At 32.1% G+C, this 22,212-nt stretch overlaps 1 protein-coding gene across 6 annotated transcripts in view; it reads left to right on the top strand.

Annotated features, from left to right (window-relative positions):
• The window catches only part of CACNA2D1 (calcium voltage-gated channel auxiliary subunit alpha2delta 1), a 535,456-nt gene that overhangs the window by 466,956 nt on the left and 46,288 nt on the right, over positions 1–22,212 (top strand). For 2 of the 6 annotated variants that reach the window (XM_018047280.1, XM_018047279.1), the window contains exons 16-23: positions 1,624–1,701; positions 3,625–3,699; positions 3,915–3,989; positions 7,251–7,307; positions 10,511–10,582; positions 11,858–11,929; positions 14,751–14,812; positions 21,118–21,194. In XM_018047280.1, the coding sequence (XP_017902769.1) occupies positions 1,624–1,701; positions 3,625–3,699; positions 3,915–3,989; positions 7,251–7,307; positions 10,511–10,582; positions 11,858–11,929; positions 14,751–14,812; positions 21,118–21,194 (568 nt within the window). The remainder of the gene's footprint in view (positions 1–1,623; positions 1,702–3,624; positions 3,700–3,914; positions 3,990–7,250; positions 7,308–10,510; positions 10,583–11,857; positions 11,930–14,750; positions 14,813–21,117; positions 21,195–22,212) is intronic. The other 4 variants (XM_018047284.1, XM_018047282.1, XM_018047283.1 and 1 more) reach the window with 2 other exon arrangements.

Below are 22,212 nucleotides of genomic sequence, written 5' to 3'. Positions count from 1 at the left end.
GCTTTCCTGATGTCTCAGATGGTAAAGAATCTGCCTGCAATACAGGAGACCCAGTTCGATCCCTGGGTCAGGAAAATCCCTTGGAGAAGGAAGTGGCAGCCCACTCCAATATTCTTGCCAGGAGAATTTCATGGACTGAGGAGCCTAGTAGGCTTTACAGTCCATAGGGTTGCAAAGAATCAGACATGACTGAACGACTTCCACTTTACTTTACCTTTTTGCATTGTAAAAGGTATTGTAAGTTATATAGAGATGATTTGAAGTGTGGAAGAATGAGCATGAGTTATATTTAAATAGTACCCAGTTTATATAAGGGACTTGAATATCCATGGATTTTGGTGTCTTTTGGATACTAGGTTTATAAATTATCTATAATCTGACACTGTTGAGGTGGAAAGTTTTCATTGCAGATATTAATTCACATATTCAATTAAGGATGTTTTCATGGTCAAATTTTCTTCCTTAATACTAAATACAAAGTCAACATACCTATCATGCAGCCAACTATGTGTCATCATTTCCTTAATTTTCTTGGTCCCAAATAATTTGATACCTTGTTCTGCTGAAAGTGTATGATTGTCGTTTCCCACTAATTCAGTTTCTACTGTTTTTGAGCTTCCCATGTGTATAATTAATAATAAACCATGGCCTAAACCATTTTCTTTATAAGACTTTACTGTTTCTATAATTAGAACAAGAGTCAATAGATTTGGATTTGGAATCATTATTCACAAAAAGATTACTAATAATTTCTCAGTAAATTCAGAATTTTCAACAATAATTTTTAAATTATTTTAAAGAGCAATTTTGTTAAAAATATTCTGACATGAAATATTTGTAACAGAAATATAATTGTTGCAGATGACAAGCATAAAATGCAACCTCTGACCTGAAAATCAGTTTTTTCCAACTAATCTCTGTGTATTCATGTAACATATGAAATTATCTACATGCTGATTAATTCTGTGTGATTATTTTTACTCTACTAAACTGCTTCATGACTAGACTTTCATATTTGATTATTGCACCTGTCTGCATCATTTCAGTTTGTCAAAACGTTCATTTTGGAGAGCGTATAGAAGCAATGTTGCTTCTTTTGAACATCATAATGCTTACCTAGAGTATCCTAGAAATGTATTATCAGTAGCATGTTTTTTCTGTTTGTAATATTACTTTGCTACACATCTGTGATTTAGCCTGAAGTGTTTGGCTTAGGGCATGAAAAAAATTCAAGAATGGAGCTGAAAAAAAAAGAAAAGTTAAATCATTTGAAACAATATTTTAATATCACTCTGTTCATAGTGGACTCACTATGAAAAAAAAGAGTGGATGGACAGGGTTACTACAAGGTTTAGTGTAATTTGACTTTTAAGGTTATTTCAATGCTCTCTTGAGAGTATTATTTTAGATGTTGCATGCTTAAAGAACTGACTAATAGATACTACTAATTTCTAAGACATTTATTTCATTGACCTTTAAATAAGCTTTCAAAATCAATTTCTAATTTTTATGACTGTTTATAAAGCAACTAAAATACAGTGTCAGATATTTAAAAACTAATGCATAATGACAAAGTTTAAATTGTTATTTGAATTTGACTTTTTTCTGTGAATCTATTTTTAGGAACTGGGACTTGTCATTACTGGAACTCTTCCGGTCTTCAACATAACCGGCCAAAATGAAAATAAGACAAACTTAAAGGTTAAAAGTTAATTGATAAAATTAATAATAATAAATGATAAACTATGACGTTAAAGCTTATTGTGGACAAGATATTTCTATAAGGAAATACATAGAACGTAACTGTCTCATGAGGCTGAAAGTAAAAGTCAGCAGCTGTCTATGTGATAACCACCTGGGAAAAAGGAAATGCAGGACAAGTTCTCAGTTCCCCCAGAGACAAGATTCAGCTTAACTCTATTTAACTGTGGCTTGACAAGAACACAAGTTCAGGGTCTGGGAGTAATTATTGCTTGGACCAGAAAGTTCATTTGGGTTTCCTGTAAGATGTTACGGAATACATGATAAAGGGCAGTACTACTTTGTGCACATTTTTAAATGCATCTAAGATACCCATGGAGTTCAGAAAAAAAAAAAAAAATCCAAAGCAAAAAAAAATAACATGGTAATGTTTGTATCAGATATATATAGGTACCTTTTTAGGATCACTTATCCTCCAAGTCCCATACAACAAATTATTTTTTTTAATTATCATGTAACTTAAGGATATGATTTAAATGAATAGTTCTCTTTCTGTTTTTCTCTTTTTTAAGATTGAGGAAAATGCTTAATGAGTGTCATAAAAATACTTATTTCTATAGCACTGGCATTGTCAATGCTACCAACCTAAAGTTCTACAAATGTTGAAAAATATGTATCTTGTGCTTGCTAAATTATCTCATTTTAAAAAATACTTTTTATTTAAAGTAGATTTGCATTCCTTTGTCTTAGCTAGCATTAGAAGGAATTTTAAGATTTTTAAATACTAAATACTGATTTTATATTTTGGCTGACATTCCTGATTGAGGGAAATTTATTTCTAATTTATAATATAATGAATGTTGCACTTAAGCATTATTTGTTCACTTATTATAAATTCAGTTGAACTCCTTATTTTAATAATGTGGCCATAGAAAAAATTGGTTATTCCTCTTTGGGGGCCCATTACCATTCTTAAATATCTGCTGGTTCTAATTATTGTAACTCATGAAGGGAGTAATTCTCTTAACTCCTCATATAGACTGTGTAAGGGATTGCTTAAATTTGTGGAACATGCTCTGAGTTGGCTCTGGGTTGGTTCATGGGAAAACAGCATAGCTGTTGACCTAACTTTCTCGTTCTGTGTGTACCTACACAGGGTTTACAATATGCTTATAATAACTATTGATTGGATTTAATGACTTTCTGTGCAACATTTTATTTTATAATTTGTGTAACTATATTTAAAACAGATTCGTGATTCCAGATTTTAACACCATTTCCATCCTTATGTCCCATAAAAAACTATGATAACAATTTACCACATGGATTCTTTGATTTGCAACTAAAACTGTGATGCCCATTGTTTGGTATTTAGAAGTTAACAGCAAGCAGAAATAGTGTTGTGAGAATTTCCATTTTATTACACATAAGATCACATACTTTTCACATATACACTAGTATTATCAGCAGCAAAAATACATGGTTTTTTTATTTGGTATTGTCTAATTAACTTTCGTGATTTCTGAATTGTATTATAGCACAAAGTCAGTTTATACTCACAAATATACATACAACCCCCACTTACAGCTGTTGACTGTATAGTATCAATTAAACTATGGGGTAATTAGTACAAAAAGCAACAAATTTAAGATTTCATATATTTTTTTGTATTTTAGCTGAAATAATCAAGATTTCACTTTTAACCTAATAACAATACAGTTGAAGGAAAAGAAAAATCACAGCTGAGAATCACTGCAAACTGATACATTAAGTGCCTCACCCTTACACATAAAAATATATATATATATTTAATCTAATGTGAAATGCAAGCATTGTTGAGCAAAAGGATGAATGTATGTTATAATTTTATATAGAAATGTGTCAATTTTTGATATAAAAACACTGCCTTTTTGCTTATTATAGAATCAGCTGATTCTTGGTGTAATGGGAGTTGATGTGTCTTTGGAAGATATTAAAAGACTAACACCACGTTTTACAGTAAGATGCAATTTTCTCTTGATATCTTTTTTATTTTAAAACTGTACTAATTTAGCTTGTCTTTAAAGCATTAAGAAATTCTCAAAAATTGTGCATTTATCTTTGCAAAGCTACTAAATATTTAAAAGAATTCTTAAAAGGATGTTATAATATCGTGTTACCTTTCTTTATGCTTTAAAATATGTATTTAAGAATTTATTATTATTATTTTTCAGTTGTGCCCCAACGGCTATTATTTCGCAATTGATCCTAATGGTTATGTTTTATTACATCCAAATCTTCAGCCAAAGGTATGTCTATAATTTGTTTACAGTGATAGTGTTCTGTAAAATTAATGATTAATGTTCTTAATTAGGTTCATCATTTTTTATTCACTATATAGCACTAAGTATAAAAAAGCATTTTATGTGTAATGTTAATACACGACAAAGCCACAGTTACGCGAAGATGTGAAAGCAGTTTTCATTTTCGCTTACCAGCTTAGCTCTGCAATATTCCTATCCAGTACCCAGCTAACCAGTAGTCCTGTCTCAGAGGCAGTCATTATCACCTCCTGGGCCTGAGCTTCGCACATCCTCCTTGGTGTTTTCATTAGGCTGTAAGGCAGTAAAGGCGGTTGCCTGGATGCGTGTAAACCTGATAGCATTATTCATGTTCCTCTCTGCAGAGGCCATTTCTCTCTCTCTTTGTTTCTGGTAATTCTCTCTCCTTTCCATCTCCCAGACTTATAAAGATATGTATGAAATGAGTAAGTAAAACTCAGTGAGATGGACTTCGTAACTGGGAAGGGTTTATTAATCAGTGATTTATATGAAAGTTATAAAATTCCATACATTAAAGATTTTATCCAAATCTTTATTCCTATTTTCCCAGGGTATAAAACACTTCCCTAAATATCTCATCCAATTCATTTTGCTTTTCATTAATAGCTTCCCAGGTAAAGCGCTTATGTATCTATATATAAAGCTGGCAAAACCTTATTTGTTTTTAATTTATAAGCAGCTTCAAGTTATTATTTAACTTTGAAGATAATATTAAAGATACTTTAAACCATGCTTCAGGGAAATCTATGCAGACTTCTGCATACTATTTCCTCCTCCCCAGGCATAGATATTTAATGTTAGAGATATTTTAGGATATCAAGTAGGGTCATTAAAAATTATTCAAAAAGTAATAATTAAGAACCATTAATATTGAATATTAAAACATATTTATTGTTATAACTAATGTCTGCATTTTATTTCTCACTCTGAAAATTACTTCCATACAAAATCCATCATTATCTAAATATTTCCTAATTATTTGTAGCTACTGATCACCCTGAATTGTTTTTAAAGTTGTTACTTTAATGTAAATATGAGATAAGCATTTCACATGTTATCATTAGTCTGTCACAGCTCTTTAAAAACATGTCGTTTCTTATAATAGAGCTGTTTATGATTGGCTAACATTATGATTTTTTTTGTAATTGAAAATTTTTATCTTTCTGAATCTTAAGATTTGTAAAAACTTTATAGTATTATTTTGTACTATGTTGTATAGCCAATATATTTAAATTATATTCCCATAAGTAACATGATTTAAATGCTATAATAATATAATGTGCTGAAGAGTGTGAAGGACCCCTACTTTTATGTCGCTGGACATTTTATGATTGTGAGTCTAAGCTCCTTCCCCAGAGGAACTAAAATATATCATAGACAAAATAATAAAGAAGAAGAATAATGAATATATGTAAATATATAAATCCATCATTTAGAGGTAATTATTTGAAAAGTTTTTCCCCTTTTCTACATTCTTATACTAATAACCAGTATTTATGTGGAAAATATTTTATTACTATTTGAATGCTTTAAACATGTTTCTGGCTCATATTTGGAATAATTAATTTACTAAAATTTTGAAAGCTATAAACAAAATATAAATTATTTATAAATTCATAGTAAAGGCCAAATGGTTGATTTTTCTTCAGGATTATGTTATTTTTCATATTTTTATGTAGGAAATTATTAAAAGAATAGTTTTAGAGAACCATTTAAAATGTTTGAACTATCAGTATATTTTTTCTGAAGTTCATGCTTTTGAATTAAATATGCTTATTCTTAACAGGTTAGATATTATAATTTCTTTTTGTGGGTAATGTTACTAGTTATACAGATAGATACAAGAACCTGATAAAGGATAATACAGTGTAATACAGTTGTTTAGAAACTGATAAATACAAAGGACCAATATGGTTAGAGTAGCATGCCAGCAAAATTAATCTTAATCTTTTTCATTCAAAATTCACCAGTGAAAATATAGAAAAATAATACCATGTTCCATAGTACCCATTATTTTTTAGCAAGATCAACATTTAATCTTACGCAGACATTCTTTGCTGAATGCCTTGTGTTTCCTCCTGAAACTATAATCTTAATTCAAATTATTTGAGTACAATTCTGAAGTTTTTAGAAGGCAGAAAAAGTATCCTACAGCCAAGAATAATGGAAAATAAAATAGCTGTGAATCTTTTGCATATCTAATTTTCTAAGTAATCATTACTTATCTTCTCAAAGTGACTCTTCAGAGTCTCCACCATGACTATATTTTGACAAATGCTGAATTATGTATCCTCCTTTATTCCAAAATAGAATTTAGAATTCCTCCATTTTGTTTCATTGACATAACCACATTAGCTATACTTACTAGATATCTCATTTTTTATCAGTCTTAAGAAATATTTATTGTATAGGAAATTGTGAATAATTTACATTTTAAAAGTCAATATTTAAAATAAACCTACAGTGTTATGATTGAATTCACCATTTGTTCCATAGGTACAATATTTGATGTCACTAACAAAGGTCCAGATTTGAGGGTTTTTGTTTGTTTTTGCCATTCCATGCAGCATGCAGGATCTTAGTTCCCCGACTAGGGGGAACTTCTATTGCCTCTGCAAGTAGAAGCATTGAGTCTTAACCACAGAACCACCAGGAAAGTCCACCAAGGCCACAAGTTTAAGCGTTTAAGATTAAAACTTTTCAATATCCTATAATATTTATATTTTAACATATATGAATCATATACATTCTAAAATATTCCTCTTTTGTGCTTTTGTTTGTTTGTTTTATTTTTAAAACAGTATAGAGAATTCCCTGGCCGTCCAATAGTTAGGACATGATGTTTTCACTGCCGTAGGCTTGGGTTCAATCCTTGGTCAGGGAACTAAGATCCTGCAAGCCAAGCAGCATGTGAAAATAAAATAAAATAAATCAGCATAAAAATTGTCTGAGAGAAAGCATCTTTCTCCTTTCCTACTTTATTACTTTTTTTGTTAGGAATAAAAGGAAAATATTAGTAATTTTGCTTTAAACAATGTTAAGTAATTTTACTAGCTTTACATATTTTTTCACTAAAAATATTTTTGAACTTGAGTTTATTAAGTCATCATGAACTTCATGATACCTGTTTCTGATTGAGGAAATATCTGACCAAAATAGATGATAAGGTAGAAGCTTTACCTAGGTTGATATATAGTATGATGAATTACCATCTTTCTGTTGCTTCAGCCTATTGGCATAGGTATACCAACAATTAATTTAAGAAAAAGGAGACCCAATGTTCAGGTAACTGAAGTTAGCAGTGCCTTCAAATTTGCTAAATCAGAGTTGCGATCAAGCTTCTTTTCCTAAAAGCATATGATTAATGCCGCCTTTCTTGATAGCAAGCTTCCAGAGCATGAGATGGAGATGAGCATCATTTCTCAATAAATTGGAGCAAAAATGTTATTAATGATGGCAGAGGGTATGCATTTGCTGACTAAAGACTGCTAGCAAATTATGTAACAATGATAATCAAGTAATCACAAAATTAAAATTAGGTTTGTTATTAAATATTATTGTGAAATCAGTGTCAAATCCATGTAATCCTAACAATTGGTTGTAAAATTAACTTCTAAGTGGAAATAAAAATACAATTCTGATATCTAATTTCTCTGAATCACACAATTTAAGCAAAAATTCTGGGGGATCTCTAAAAGTATATTTTCGGGTTAGCAGTTAGAGAAAGTTCATGTCACCTAATTAAAAATGTCCAAAATTGCAAATTAATATTGTCTGGAAAACTCGTTTGCAAAATCTTTCCTCTGGTGGGAAAATAACTTAAAACATTAACACTAAAAATAATAATCATGAAAGGATTCTTCCTATAGTTTAGTAAAGTTTAGTAAGAACATTTCAAAATTTTGAAGAAAGTTCAGTATGACTTAAGGTTTTATATGTAAGCCTATTTCTTTTTTAAAAATGGTGATATTGAAGTGTGATATTAATGGATCGCTACACTATGAATTTGTAGAACTGAACTCCAGTTTGTTCTACTTATAACCAACACTGTCTCCTTGAGTAGTACACTAAACCCCATGGTACTTCCGTTTCTTCATCTGAAAAGTAGGAAGATGAAACTAATAATTATTTCCTATCCTACACAGGATATTCTGAGGAAGTTAAATATAGATATAAATCCCCAGCTCCATCTCCTGAAAATTCTGACTTAATTTGGCCAGGGATAGGCCCTAGGCTTATGAATAGCTTTAAAGACTCCCAGGGAATTCTAAAGGACTGAGCCTTTGGATTAATAAAAACTTCAATTCCCTTCTAGCTCTAAAATTCTGTGACAATCTGAATTTCATGTTGCTGTGTCAATCTTCATATCTTTTATGTTCCTCTACAGTTAAAATTCGTCTTTTCTTGATTTATTAAATTGTTTTATGTTACTCCTCTTGCATGTTTCTTTTTGTGTATTACCTTAAATTATACTCGTTGCAGTCATGTGCATTTTAGTGAATTTTTAGTTTTGTGATATTTTCAAATACTGCATGTAAATATTGTGATGTTATTTAAAAAAACAACCTGGAAAATGGTTTATTTTTGTGTTAAGGAAACTTCAAGTGGCAAACTAGCAACCACACAAGACTTCTAAATTTAGAAAATATTTTTTAAACTATGTAGTAGTTTTAATAATGCTGTTAATTATTTCAACTTAAAATTTAAGAACATTACATTCTGCCTTTTATTTTAGTTCCACAAATAGTATTAATCATTTTATTAGTTGATATTTAAATTTTTCAAGTGAGGATTGTTGGATATTTAAAACATACTTTAAAATATTTAAAAAATGAAACTATTGGGAACGCAGGGACTGGATTCAGTTCTCATGCGTCTCTTGGTGCTTTTCAATATGAGTCTGCTTTTGAATTTTTCTGTCACTTTTCTTGTGATGAGTCTTTTAAAAACTGGTCAGCCAGATTGCCATATGCAAAGTACAAGTGATGCATTGACATTTTTCTTTTATGATTTCCTTTTCCTCTCTGTGTCTTTATATGTTGGATTGGGACATGATCTTCATATTGCCAATTCTTCCTGATAATGCCTCCTCCATGCATGCTGTTTGGGTCTGGTCATGCTATGCATTATCCATTGCATGTAAGATGATATTCTTATTTATGTTTATATTTTATCATTTTATTTTGACTTTGTTTTGCAGTGAGTTAAAATTGTCATGCTGATAGGGTGTTTGTGTAAAGATAATTTATTTCATATGACTCTAAGTAAGGAATTTAGAATAACTCAACTTTAGAGTCTCCTTTTGATGGAAATGTGCTCAATTTCATACTTTAAGCAAAGGACTAGAATTATTTTCAATGCTGATTTTTATTTTCTTCTTCAGAAACATGTTACTTTTCAAAAGAGTATTTACTTCCAAACCAGTAAAATGCTGCCTAAAAAAAAAATCAGTATTTTAACCTGTTGAACAATCCAATACTTATTTTCAATAGTCTAGAACCTTCTGAATTTAGATCAGTTTCATAAGCAGTGAATTATTTTTTAATAGATGTTCCAGGCACAGTTTTTTTTTTCTTTTTTTTCTTTAAGAATTCCCATTCATCAAAACCCATGGAAATCATATATTTTTCATTATTTAAATGGAATTACTCCCTAAAGACATTTCTGTCATTATTATAAAACAAATACATGCTATGTATATTGTGTTATTCAGCATTTGATATAAATATTTAATTTAATACATTTCATTTTTGGCATTTTCTTTCATAGTCAGCAGTTGTAAAACAGTGTTTAAAATAATGGTGATTCAAATATATTTTGGAAGAGCCTGTGAGGCTGTAATTTTTTAACTTCCAGTGACCTTGCACTAATATGGCATAATTTGTGTTTATTACTTCTATCTAATTAGTTATAACATATTGATGGTATCTAATTTAGTAAACATTAAAATCCAGTTTCTAAATTTTAAAAGTTGTAAAATTATAGACATGTATTATGATTTTATGTTCTAGTGAACTTTGAAATTCTACTATGACATGTTGCATTACTAGTGTTACAAGAGAATAGTATATGTTTGTTTATCAAATATTTTGATGTCCTTACTTTATGATTAAGAAAATTTTTAAATGTCACGTGGTCATTTCACATCCTGATTAAAGAAAAAAAAGCTGTAAGTGGATCTTTAGAAGTCATATTCCCACAGGATTTGTGATTATAAATGTCCCACCTAATACAGGACTCAAAATATAAGTATCTTCAGTTGGTGATAATCAGAATTTGCCACAATTAAGGCTCAAATTCCTAGCCTACTTATTATTACTTTAAAATATATATGAAAGAATCTACATTTATACAGTTATTTAGTCAGCTTTTCATATATCTTAGGTAAGTAACTTTTATGGAATTAATTCTATTATTTAAATATCCCTTGAATTATTCTCTATACAGCATTTTACAATGTCCTATATGCTTAATTATTCTCTGTGTAGAACCCCAAATCTCAGGAGCCAGTAACTTTGGATTTCCTTGATGCAGAATTAGAGAACGATATTAAAGTGGAGGTAAGTGCAGTTGGCCTGAACAGCACCTTCCCATCAGATGCTGGGACTCTTGTAGTCCACAGGATTTGTTGAGCATTTTCATTGTGTTGGTTCTCTCTTTGGACTATACGCACAAAGACGACTGTTTTTTGTCTTTAAAAATTTCCAGATCCTAGGCTCCCTCATCCGAAAGATCATATGAAAAGGAATAAATATTTAAAATTGGGTGTGACCTTAGTTTTTTCTTTCTTTCTCCTTCTACAGGTAGAGTTGTGTATTTCAATACAAATATAACTTGTAAATTTCAATTGAAAAAACACAGGGAGGAGGATGTTGCCATAAAATTGAAAGAAAATTTTCAGAGAATTTAACCACTCAATAAGCAACATGAGGAAAGAAGCTGCCATGTTTTTCTTACTACTCTATTGTCAGAAAATTTCTGTTTTCTTTCAAAACCAGCATTGCATGCCACTTCCTCTGAGGGGACGTTCCATAATAATAAAGTAAAAAGTGAAAGTGTTAGTCGCTCAGTTGTGTCCAACTCTTTGCAAGCCTATGAACTATCTGCTCTGTCTGTGGGACTCTCCAGGCAAGAATACTGGAGTGGGTTATCATTTCCTTCTCCAGGACATCTTCCCAACCCAAGGATAGAACCCAGGTCTCCTGCATTGCAGGCAGATTCTTTATCATCTGAGCTACCAGGGAAGCCCTCCATAATAATAAAGATAATTATTAATAATAACACTTATTGAGTATGTGATATATGTCAGTCATGGCTTTTCAAGAGCTTCTGAAATAGGTTCATTGTTTTTGTTGTTATTACTACTATTACTATTATTATTATGTCTGTTGTACTGATCTATTTGAGGTACAAGAGGTTACATAACTTATCTCCAGTTACTCAGCTATTAATAGTAAGTAGCAGAACCAGAATTTGAACCTGGCTCTCATGTGCCAGAGCAGAGATTTCTAAGATTCTTTCAAGTGGATTAACTCTGTCTCTTATCTGTTCAAAGACTCTCATATTTCTTTTACAGTTGGTCACACATTTGTACTTGCTTTCCACATTTTACACATTTACTCCCTCAGTGTAGAACGATAAAGTCTATTTATTATAATTACCTTAGACTGAGGCATAGTGCTGGGATATTTTAAGTAAACAATGAATATCTGTTGTAAAGTGTTCTGACAGGATAACCTAAAATAACAATAATGCAGTAACTTTTAAGAGAATATTTCCACACTTGGTTGGTCTGTTGAGTGTCTGCATAAAGTAACTGTTTCAATTTCCCTTAGATTCGAAATAAAATGATAGATGGAGAAAGCGGAGAAAAAACATTCAAGACTCTGGTTAAATCTCAAGATGAGGTAAGAATTAAGCCAGATTTATTCTTATATAAAATGTATATATTAATAATAATAATTGACATTAGTGGTCAGTCTGATCTAGTAAAACAATATTTATTTATCAAACAGAGATATTTCTAGTAAACATCTATTTAAAGCATTCCTTGCTGGAGGGATATTTTCAGTAAGATTTTTAAATCTGAAACTTTCATAAAATAATGTTGCTATGGTTTCTTAATGTATTGTTACATCACTAATAATATATTCTCGAAATTTACATTTTTTTTTAAATTTTATTGAAGTATAGTTGATTTACAATGTTTCAAGTATATAGCATAGTGTTTCAGCTATACATACATATATGTTATTTTTAGATACTTTTCCTTTTAGGTTATTACATAATATTGAATGTAGTTCCCTGTGCTCTACAGAAGGTCCTTGTTGGGCTTCAAAAATTGAATTTTATGTCTCCATTTTTTCTATCACAATACAAAATAGAACACACAGTATAATGTCCTGCCATGTTCTTTTAGGCCATTTTAGTCATACGATTTGAAGTCAGTACTTAATAGGTGTATGTTTTGTATGGCTTGTGCATGCAGATGTTTTAATTGTTGAGTTCCATATATTAATTTTTTTGTTTCTTATTTACTTGTTTCTGGCTGGGTTTATTTTCTTTTATTCTTTCTGCATGATTGCCCTGCATTTAAATCTGAAATTAAATCGAGAAAACATAGCTACCACTGTAAAATCACTGGTACAACTATGTAATGCTTGTATTGTTTTATAATGACATTGGGAAATTCCTTGTGTATTGAAAGGTGTCAATCCATTATCAGTCACATGCGGATATGTGTTTGTATATTTGGGTATTTGAAAAATACATAGAACCCACCAGCTTTTGAGCCTAGAAATTTAATTTAAACTTTTATGTATAATTTATATCTTATTTCCTCATAATCTCATCCATTTTAAGTGTAACGATTCTCCTGAGTTTGTTAAATCCATTTTAAGTGTAACAAATCTGAATCTGAATCAGCAGAATTTTTTCCCTAAGATGAAGCCAGGATCCAAACATAGTCCTTCATTAGCACCTGCGCTTTCTCACTTTAATCAGGAGTCCCTGTTACTAGAACACAAGGGGGTATACATCAGTGTCAGTATTGAAATTTGAAATGTGTTGTTGAAATGTCAGCTCTGTTTACTTAGAATTTAGCCATGCTGTTTATACCTTCACTTTTCTGAAAAAAGAGGTAAACCATTCAGCAATTCTGCCAACTTCTCTCTGTTGATCTGCCAAAAAGAACTCTTTGACCTGTACCTTCTTTTTTTCAACTTATAGATCAGTTTTGTTTCTATTGTCACTTTTTAATTTTTTCCTCCAACTTACTGTAAACTCTTTTTTTTTTTTTACCAATATCCCCCCATAGACTTTTCATATTAATTACCTTGAAGAAACTGGTGTCTTGTGTCTTTATTTCTCTAACTTGATACTGTTTTTGTTATTCTTTTTTTATATATATATAACTTATGGAACAATACTAGTTTGCCCTAGTTTTTTAGGAGTAGTAGTAAATATATAAACATTTTTTTATAATTCTTTTAGGAATTTTCTGAGTCCAGAAACTTCCTGTGCGCTTCCTGTCCGCTCTCCCCTGTCTTCCACACACATAAACAAAGCCATGGGGATATAAGATATATATAAAACAACATTGTGTAGTTGTTATAAAATAAACTTGAAATCATGCATTTTCCTTCATCCTGCCAGTTAAAGTCCTCTTGAAGATTCATATTCCGAATCAGTAAATTGTGGAAAAGAAGAGTATTTCATTTCCTCCAGGGGCTTGATTAAATGAGACAAGGAGTGTAAAATGTTTTGTATATTACCTAATATCAAGTAATAACTTTGGTGAATATTATTGTCCTGCTGAGGATGATGACACTGGAGATAACTGAAAATATTTAAAAAATGCATATGTATCATCACTAAATCTAACGGAAGAAGGAATGATAATTTATTTACTACCCTTCAATAGCTACATAAGAAAGATTCAATATCTATGAAGTCATTTAGCTCTTTCGTGCTTTCCCTGGTGGATATAGTTGTTTTTCTCCATCACTAATATTAAGTAATTAGTATCTAAGATAAATACTGTAATAATAGCTTAATAAGAACTGCTACTGCTGATCCTGCTGTTTAGTCGCTCAGTTGTGTCTAATTCTTTGCAAACTTATGGACTGTAGTCTGCCAGGCTCCTCTGTCCACAGGATTCTCCAGGCAAGAATTACTGGAGTGGGTGGTCATTTCCTTCTCTAGGGTATCTTCCTGAGCCAGGGATGGAACCTGTGTCTCCTGCTTGGCAGGCAGATGTTCACCACGGAGCTTCATGGGAAGCCCTTAATCAGAAGAGTAATATGCTAATCATACATTTGGATCTAGACACTGCATTAAATTCCTGATTTTACCAGTTTATCTTAAACATACTCTACTATGGAAATACCTGAGTGTTATGTAATATTTCAGTCATGTTTCATTATTAAAATTTATTTTTTAAGAAATGTTTTTAGTTTTGACGTTAATAATTTGGCATAAATTACTGATTTTAAATTAAGATTTTCCACTTAAATGTCCTTAAAATTTATCATGTGGGTACTTTTTTTCCTAAAACTTTGCATTACACACACACATAACAAAATAAATAATTGTAGAGTGGAATAGATCAGACATTTGTGAAGAAGGGTATTGAATCACCACTGAATTTATAAATAGAGCCTAATGTTCTGCTGTTCTTATAAATTAACATATAAAAAGTGATCATAATCAAGTTGAACTCTTTTTTAGAGATATATTGACAAGGGAAACAGGACATATACATGGACTCCTGTCAATGGCACAGATTACAGGTAATTAACCATATTTATATGTGTGCTTATAAAAAAATATTCAGTTCAGTGTCTTTTACCTATTTTTAGTATCTGTTTTTCCAGTGGATGAATATTGTTTTTGTATATTCTCAAGCTGTTCTCAATGTAATTAAAATAGAAATATTATCCTTTCCAACATTAAAATGCATTAAAGTTATATATTATTATTTTCAAAATGGGTAAGATGGGGGAAAGCTAGAAATATAAAATTAAGAAATGAAAATTTGTATGATATACATATATTTGATAGTTTGTATATTTATGTTAGTAAAAGTTGACAAAATCTCCCTACTTTTTAGTCATGACCTCCACTGACTTCCTCATTTAAATTGTTATATAGTTTACAGTACTTAAATTTAGATTGCAAATTAACTTAAAACTTCTCACATCATCATATAATCTGATATAAAATGTTCAATTGATATAATTTAACCCCATGAGTAGAAATTCTGTAAAATACTGGTTTCTTTTAGTTGACTGGACTTTGAAAAACTGGACAGACTAGTACCCTAAAATTTCTTGGAAATTCTTCATTCTTCAACACTTGCTGAGCATTTTCTTTGCTTGCTCTAACTTTAAAGTCACCTCTTTCCCTGTGGTCCTGCTTTCTCCAGCCTCGTAATACTGAAGCTGATACGATTATGTCCTGCTTATTCATTCTGTCTTCCTCCTCCTTCACATCCCCACCTTTGGATTTCATGTCACCAGACAATACCGCCTGCTATTCCTCTCTTTAAATAGTCATCCCTTTCTCATTTCAGGGATTTTGATTCCTGGCCTGGTTGCCACCCTCTCCTCCATTCATGTGGATCACTGTTTCTCAAACTATTTGGGACATACCCACAGTTATATTTAAAAAAAAATGTTTACTAAAATAAACACTAAAAGATGAAAAGTCAAGTGGACAAGAATTTTTATTGGATTTCATAGACATAAAATTAGTCTGTCAGATTACTATAAAAATTTCTAAATGCTCACTCTCATTTTCTGTACTTAACTAATCATGACCTGCTAATGGGTAGTTGGCAAATGGGCCAGATTCCCTGGACATACTTTAAATACCACTGGCATAGGTGATTTTTCTGGTGCCTGGACTCCGGTTTTTCTGTCTCCTTCTCTCTGATGATCTTGTCAATTCCCAGGCTTAGCTATCTGCCTCAAAGTCATGTCCTGCAACTCTAACATTCAGACTGCAAGCCCTTCATAGTCTTAATTTGAGGTGGTTTTTTTTTTTTAATCCAACTGTCAGATGACTACATTTTAGCTTTCCAACCCCTCCTTCTGATAGCCCAACTGCAGCAATTCTTTGACTCAGTTGAGACCTGAAATCCATCAACTCCTGAGACCTTTCATTGTCCTTGCCTTCCTCATGTGCGTGTACCCGTTATTTCAGCATAAATTCATTGGATCTTATTATGTTCTCTCTCTTATATTAATGCCATCAACTCGTAATCAAGTATAGCAAAGAGAAGTTTGACCAATTTCAATCCTAGTTAAATTATTACCAGTACCACACAGCATCTGCACAGCTACAGATGGGGAAAATAAAATATTCCTTGACTGATAATGTCTAAAACCTCTCAACCTCAAGTAGACTTCAGGGGCGCCTGCTGATCTCAATAGTCCAATAAATTTAGGAGGCTTCTAGATGACTTTTCATAGCTTCACTCCTCAAACCCATCTCTTTCCCATCCATTTTCTCTGTTGATCTGAACGTCTATTTTTCTCAGTGAAATAGGAAGCAATCAAAAGAGACCTTCTCCCACCATAGAACATAACAATTGGATCTGTTTCTCCATCTCCAATCTCTATTTCTTGTCACAACACAAGGGTCATATTTCACAAGAGTCATAGTATTAATACTTAAGTTATCTTGTTTCATTTATCTATCTACAATACTCCAATAATTTGCTGTCTTAATGTCTATAAAATGTAAGGTTTGCCGCAGCCATTAGAAGCCTTACAGCATGTGACTTCATTTACCATCAGTTCTCTGAAGTCGTCTCAGAGTCTTCCCTGAACCACCTTCATCTCCATCCTCCTTGCTGCTCCTCATAAACCTGGAGCCACTTTGCCTCAGGACCTTTGCACCTAACTTATTTCTCTGAGGATGTAAAGTGCCTCATCATTTCACATTATATATATATATGTATGTACACATATATACTTCCCTGGGGGCTCAGATGGTTAAGCATCTGTCTACAGTGTGGGAGACCCGGGTTCGATCCCTGGGTCAGGAAGATCCCCTGGAGAAGGAAATGGCAATCCACTCCAATACTATTGCCTGGAAAATCCCATGGACAGAGGACCTGGTAGGCTACAGTCCATGGGGTCGCAAAGAGTCGGACACGACTGAGCAACTTCACTTCAACTTCACTTCACACATATATATGAACCATATATAAAGAAATTTATTTCTACTGTTTATTGTTTGTCTCCCCCTCACTATTAAGTTCTAAGAAAGCAACATTCTAAGACTGTTAAACTCTGAGATTATAAGATTGTTGCCTGCTTCATTCACTTTTGAATCCTCAGATTATAAGGCAGGGGCACACAGTAGACATTCTATATATCTTTAGACAGTTAAGTAGATTTTCAACTTGTTTCTTTCTGTCAAATTCAAATAATAGTGTCCAAACTTCCATTGAAATATTCAAATATGAAGGATTCTTTGACTACATATTAATGTATGATTAATATGTAGCCTAATTAATAGGCCGTGGCAGACTCAACCATTCATTTCCTAATAAAACCAAACTATATTCCTCCTGCCTCTGCCTCAGAGCATACACCTAACTTTGCTGGAGAATCTAGAGTGCTGGGATCCTCTTAAAGCTGTAATATTATCATAGGGGACCATTGCCTTTTGTGTTGCTAGGATGGCATGCAGACTCAATCTAGAAGAGGAGCCCATGGATAGTAAGTCATGATACATCACTACATGCCAATATTTCTCCATTGTTTTAGTTTTTCACATAATTTTGAATCCACTGAAAAATACCAGTATGACTCTTTTACTTGTATGTATCTTGATTTCTCTCATTGCTATTAGGCATTTCTTTATACATATACCATTTTTATGTATCAGTATATACATAGGTCATTTTTTTCCCTTCCTCTTCCATGGGTATTGCCAGCTTGATGTTTTTGGATAAACTTGACAAACGGTGTAATAGCCAAGAGGAAATCTGGGAGTCCTGTCTCTATAGAGATGACTTCATGATAGGAATGTGCTCTTTGCCTCTGTTGGTTAGACAAATAAATTCCAAGTTAGAAAAATGGTTTCTTTTTGACCCTGACAGTGAGTCATTCTGATGGTTGGTCCTACTGCTGTCATAATTACACCCTGGGGGAATTTTAAATTATTATCCCTAAATATTTTTAATAATCTCACAAATGTCTCTGATATTCTTCCCCTTCCCCTCCCACCCCCAGTCGTAACTCAGGTAACCAGATTAATGTTCTTTTCTTCAGTTCTGAGCATTTCTCTCCTTGTTCACAGAACTTTAGTCTCTTCCCATTTTCATTCAAATTCAGACTTACAAGCTTGAAATTCACATCGCACGTCTCTAGCCTAACCTTTCTGCCCTGTCATTTACCCCACTGTCCTCCCCACAGTAACTGCTATTCTCTGAACAAGCCTCAATTTCATCATCTATGCATGTTTTCTTCACACATTCCCTTCACAAATCTATAACTTTGGGACAGATTAAATTTATTTTCATTGTAAGTACTCCCTTGAATCTCTGTACAAAGAAATTCACAAATAACAAAGTAGAACAAAACATTACATCTAAATTGAAAAAAATGGAAGTGTTTTTATGTAATGTATGAGCTATCAAATCTTATTTAGTGATTTCTGTTTCCTTAAGCTTTGATATAACTTAATATATTTTGAAGTATAGAAATTATTTGAATAGAATATTTTCTTTTTGATGAAGAGTGATTTTATGGTGATATAAATGATGGAATAGAAAAGTGTGTTATATTCCATTTAACTAAGTTAACCATGTTTATGGGAGTTGTAAAAATATTGCTTGGGCTGTACCATCCATCTGGTGGCCACTGCCTTTATTAGATTTTAATCCCTTGGAGAAAATAAAGCAGCCTTAGTCAGTTGGTTTTATATGGAGAAAGACAACAAAGACTGCATATGGCAGCATCATTGACTTGGAATGTTGATTAAAGATCTTATCTGCTATAGGTTTAAAAAATAACTATTGCCTTAAGATAAAAAATCATTATGTGTAATTACATGTTTCTATAAAATATAGATATTAATAATAGCAACTTGAGACTTGCAGGCCAATAAAATGTATATATGATATGTCAATTTTTAAATTTCTATTGTGTTCCTCATGGGTTTCCACACTAATTTTTATGGTACATGAGCTGTAACCCAAGCTTGCAGTGTGACACTATAGCAGCCACATGATATATTGTTATCAGTTTTAATTTGAAGTTTCTCTTAGTAATAAATGCTGATGGGGCATTAAAATGTCCTAATTTCCCTTGAGAGGAATTTGTGGGAGACAATCTTCAAATGCTCAGTAATTCTGTGCTACATTTTATAAATGGCAAGTGAATCATGAAAGGTCATCTTACTTTCAGACTAATTGCACTGTTTTGTTTTTTTTTTAATCTCTTCTACCTTAAAGGAAGTTACCTTTAAAATGAACGTAGAGATTTTCATTAGATCTACATAACATTTTGTTTCTCTGACCTTTACCCATAAGGGAAGTCTGTGAATTACTTAATGATGGAGAAAGATTTGGGAATTGGAGGTAACAAGCATCCAATTATTTTGCTATCTTGACTGCATAATTAAATTGTAGCAAATCAGCCCTTGCTTTTTTCCTCTTCATGGAATGAATTTTTAACATATATTCATAAGAAGAAAAACCTGGAATTTTATATTTTGTCCTGTTCAATATTGTTCATTAAAAATGCATAATGGGATTATAGTTTGGACATCTGTATTCAGAACCTGGGAAACATGAGGCTTGAGTGATGTAAAAGATGATCTTCTACAAATACCTAGAAATCTCAGAAGCCTAGAAATGGACACATTTTTCTGTGTATTGCTAAATTAGGGGTTAGTAAAAATGTAAAAAAAAAAAATTGTAAAAATGAATCTGAACAACTCAATTGGTCACTTTAATCAAGCATCACTTTTTAAAATTTTTAAAATAATAGTTTAATTGGGAATCTTAAGAGATTACCTCATTTTTGGTATTAGTTTCCTTCTGTATTCAAAGGATAGCAAAGGTTATTTGCAACTATCAGTATGGATAAGGAATAATTCTGTTCTGCACATGTTATCAGCCATTGTGAGAGTAGAAGAATTGCATGCATGCAATTGTTACGGGAAACTGCATAATATTATGATTTTTTTTAACAATTCTTACGGATATGTTCTTTAATTGGCATCTTCAAAATGAGTAGGGTTACCTGCCTGTCTGTCTTTTCATTTGTACAGTCATATTAAGACAAGGTTGGATGACAGGCTTGACAGTCTTTGTGTCTAAAATGTTCTGAATCTTGCTTAAGACTTGCACTGGAGATTTCCTTCAATGTGTACATCTACCATAAGACTAAAGTAACCCTGTGGCTCTTGTAAACTATAAAAATCACGATGTTTCTCCTGTTGTACCTATAACAATCTACCAAATGATATGGGATATCCATATTTAATGAACTTGAAACAAATACAGTTACACTGTTGGATAAGAACCAATGGGATGAGCAAAGGAATCTGAATTTCCCCTTCAAAAGACACAGGGGAAATTGCAAAGAGATGAGTTCTATAATAGTAGGTATTTAATCCTTCAAAAGAAAATATTTCAAATGATTGTATGCATTGTATAATACTAATAATACTTCTTATGTTTGTTATTGTTAATAGTGTACATTTGCTAGCAAGCGCTGTAACGAACATGTCCCTACTATTATTCTTTTTTTTTTTTTCACAAAGTATTTCAATATACTTTTCTTGAAATATAGTATCCATGACATTTTCTTCAACTAATTTATGGGCACCCTTAGTAGCTAATTTTCCTTGTGTCTATTCTGATTCCCTGCAATGTAGAGTACTGGATAACTCTGGATGGCAAAACAAATTAAGTGCCTTATTTTCTGAAAGCATTTTCCTGTCAAAGTAATGTCTTTTCCTTCCCATGAGGAAGATCTTTGGATTTCCCGTGAACTTGATGTGTCTTTTTTTTTTTTAAGTTATGTTTCATTTTTGTTTGTTTGTGTTTATGCTTCTCTTGTTTCTATTGCAGTTTGGCCTTGGTATTACCAACCTACAGTTTTTACTATATAAAAGCCAAAATAGAAGAGACAATAACTCAGGCCAGATGTAAGTACTGTAAAAGTGACTTCAGGGTCTATTTGTTATCTCCTAGTACCAGAGGTTTAAATACGTCTAGACTTTTGAATACCCAAGGCTTCTACCTTTTAGTAGGTGTTATTACCAAATCAACAGCAATGATTCTAACCCATTCCAAACATGCAAGGAACAAGAAATATTCTACATGGATAGAATATGAGCGGGTACTCCAGCCTCACTGGCAGTCCCCACCACTCTCCCCTGCCTTGCTCTGTGCTCATAGAATCATTGCAGTGCTGCTGTCCTCTGTTGCTGTTGTTTTAAGGGTCTGCTAACTGGCGCAACATGTTCCGCATAGTCTCTACTCATGGCACTCTGCTAGTAAAGTTCCTTTTTTTTCTTTCTTTCTTTTCTTCTTGTTTTTGCATTCAGCAAAAATGATATACTCCACATCTGCGACATTGTTTGAATAAATTGCACTGGTCTTTGGCTTTGGGTTAGCAATTAACTCCCTTCTAATTATCCAAATTAATGTCCTCAGTAACCTAAATGGATTTGTTTTTTTTTACAACATCATTTGGAATGTGGAGTAATTATTAACACTAGCGCATATTTCAAGTCATTATTAATCTTTATTTTGTTTTGGATGACTAGATTTAGCAAGGTGAAATGACCATCATATCCTCTGCATATCACTCAAGTATTCCTGACCACCGAAATTTTTCCTGTTATGATAAAGTAAAAAATGTATGTGTATATATGTATGTATACACTTTTTATATCTGACCTTACATAAACTGCAATTTCTTTTGTTTCTATGTCAGTTCTTTTTTTGCTCTCCGCAGTCCTAGTTCTCATTGTAAATTGTGGTAATTTAGACATTTGTATTTCTACTTTCACTTGATAGATATGATGGTCTTTTAACAACCACTGACTTTGCATGAGCTAGTTCGTCACTTGATAAATGAGGGGATGACTAGTGGGTCTTTGATGATTGGTAAATGCTTCTGTGTATAGGCTAGCATCATTGGGATTGCACTTGAATTAG

This window comes from Capra hircus, chromosome 4, assembly GCF_001704415.2.
Source record: "Capra hircus breed San Clemente chromosome 4, ASM170441v1, whole genome shotgun sequence".
Taxonomy (NCBI): Eukaryota; Metazoa; Chordata; class Mammalia; order Artiodactyla; family Bovidae; genus Capra; species Capra hircus.
This window is presented reverse-complemented; position numbering and strand designations above follow the sequence as displayed.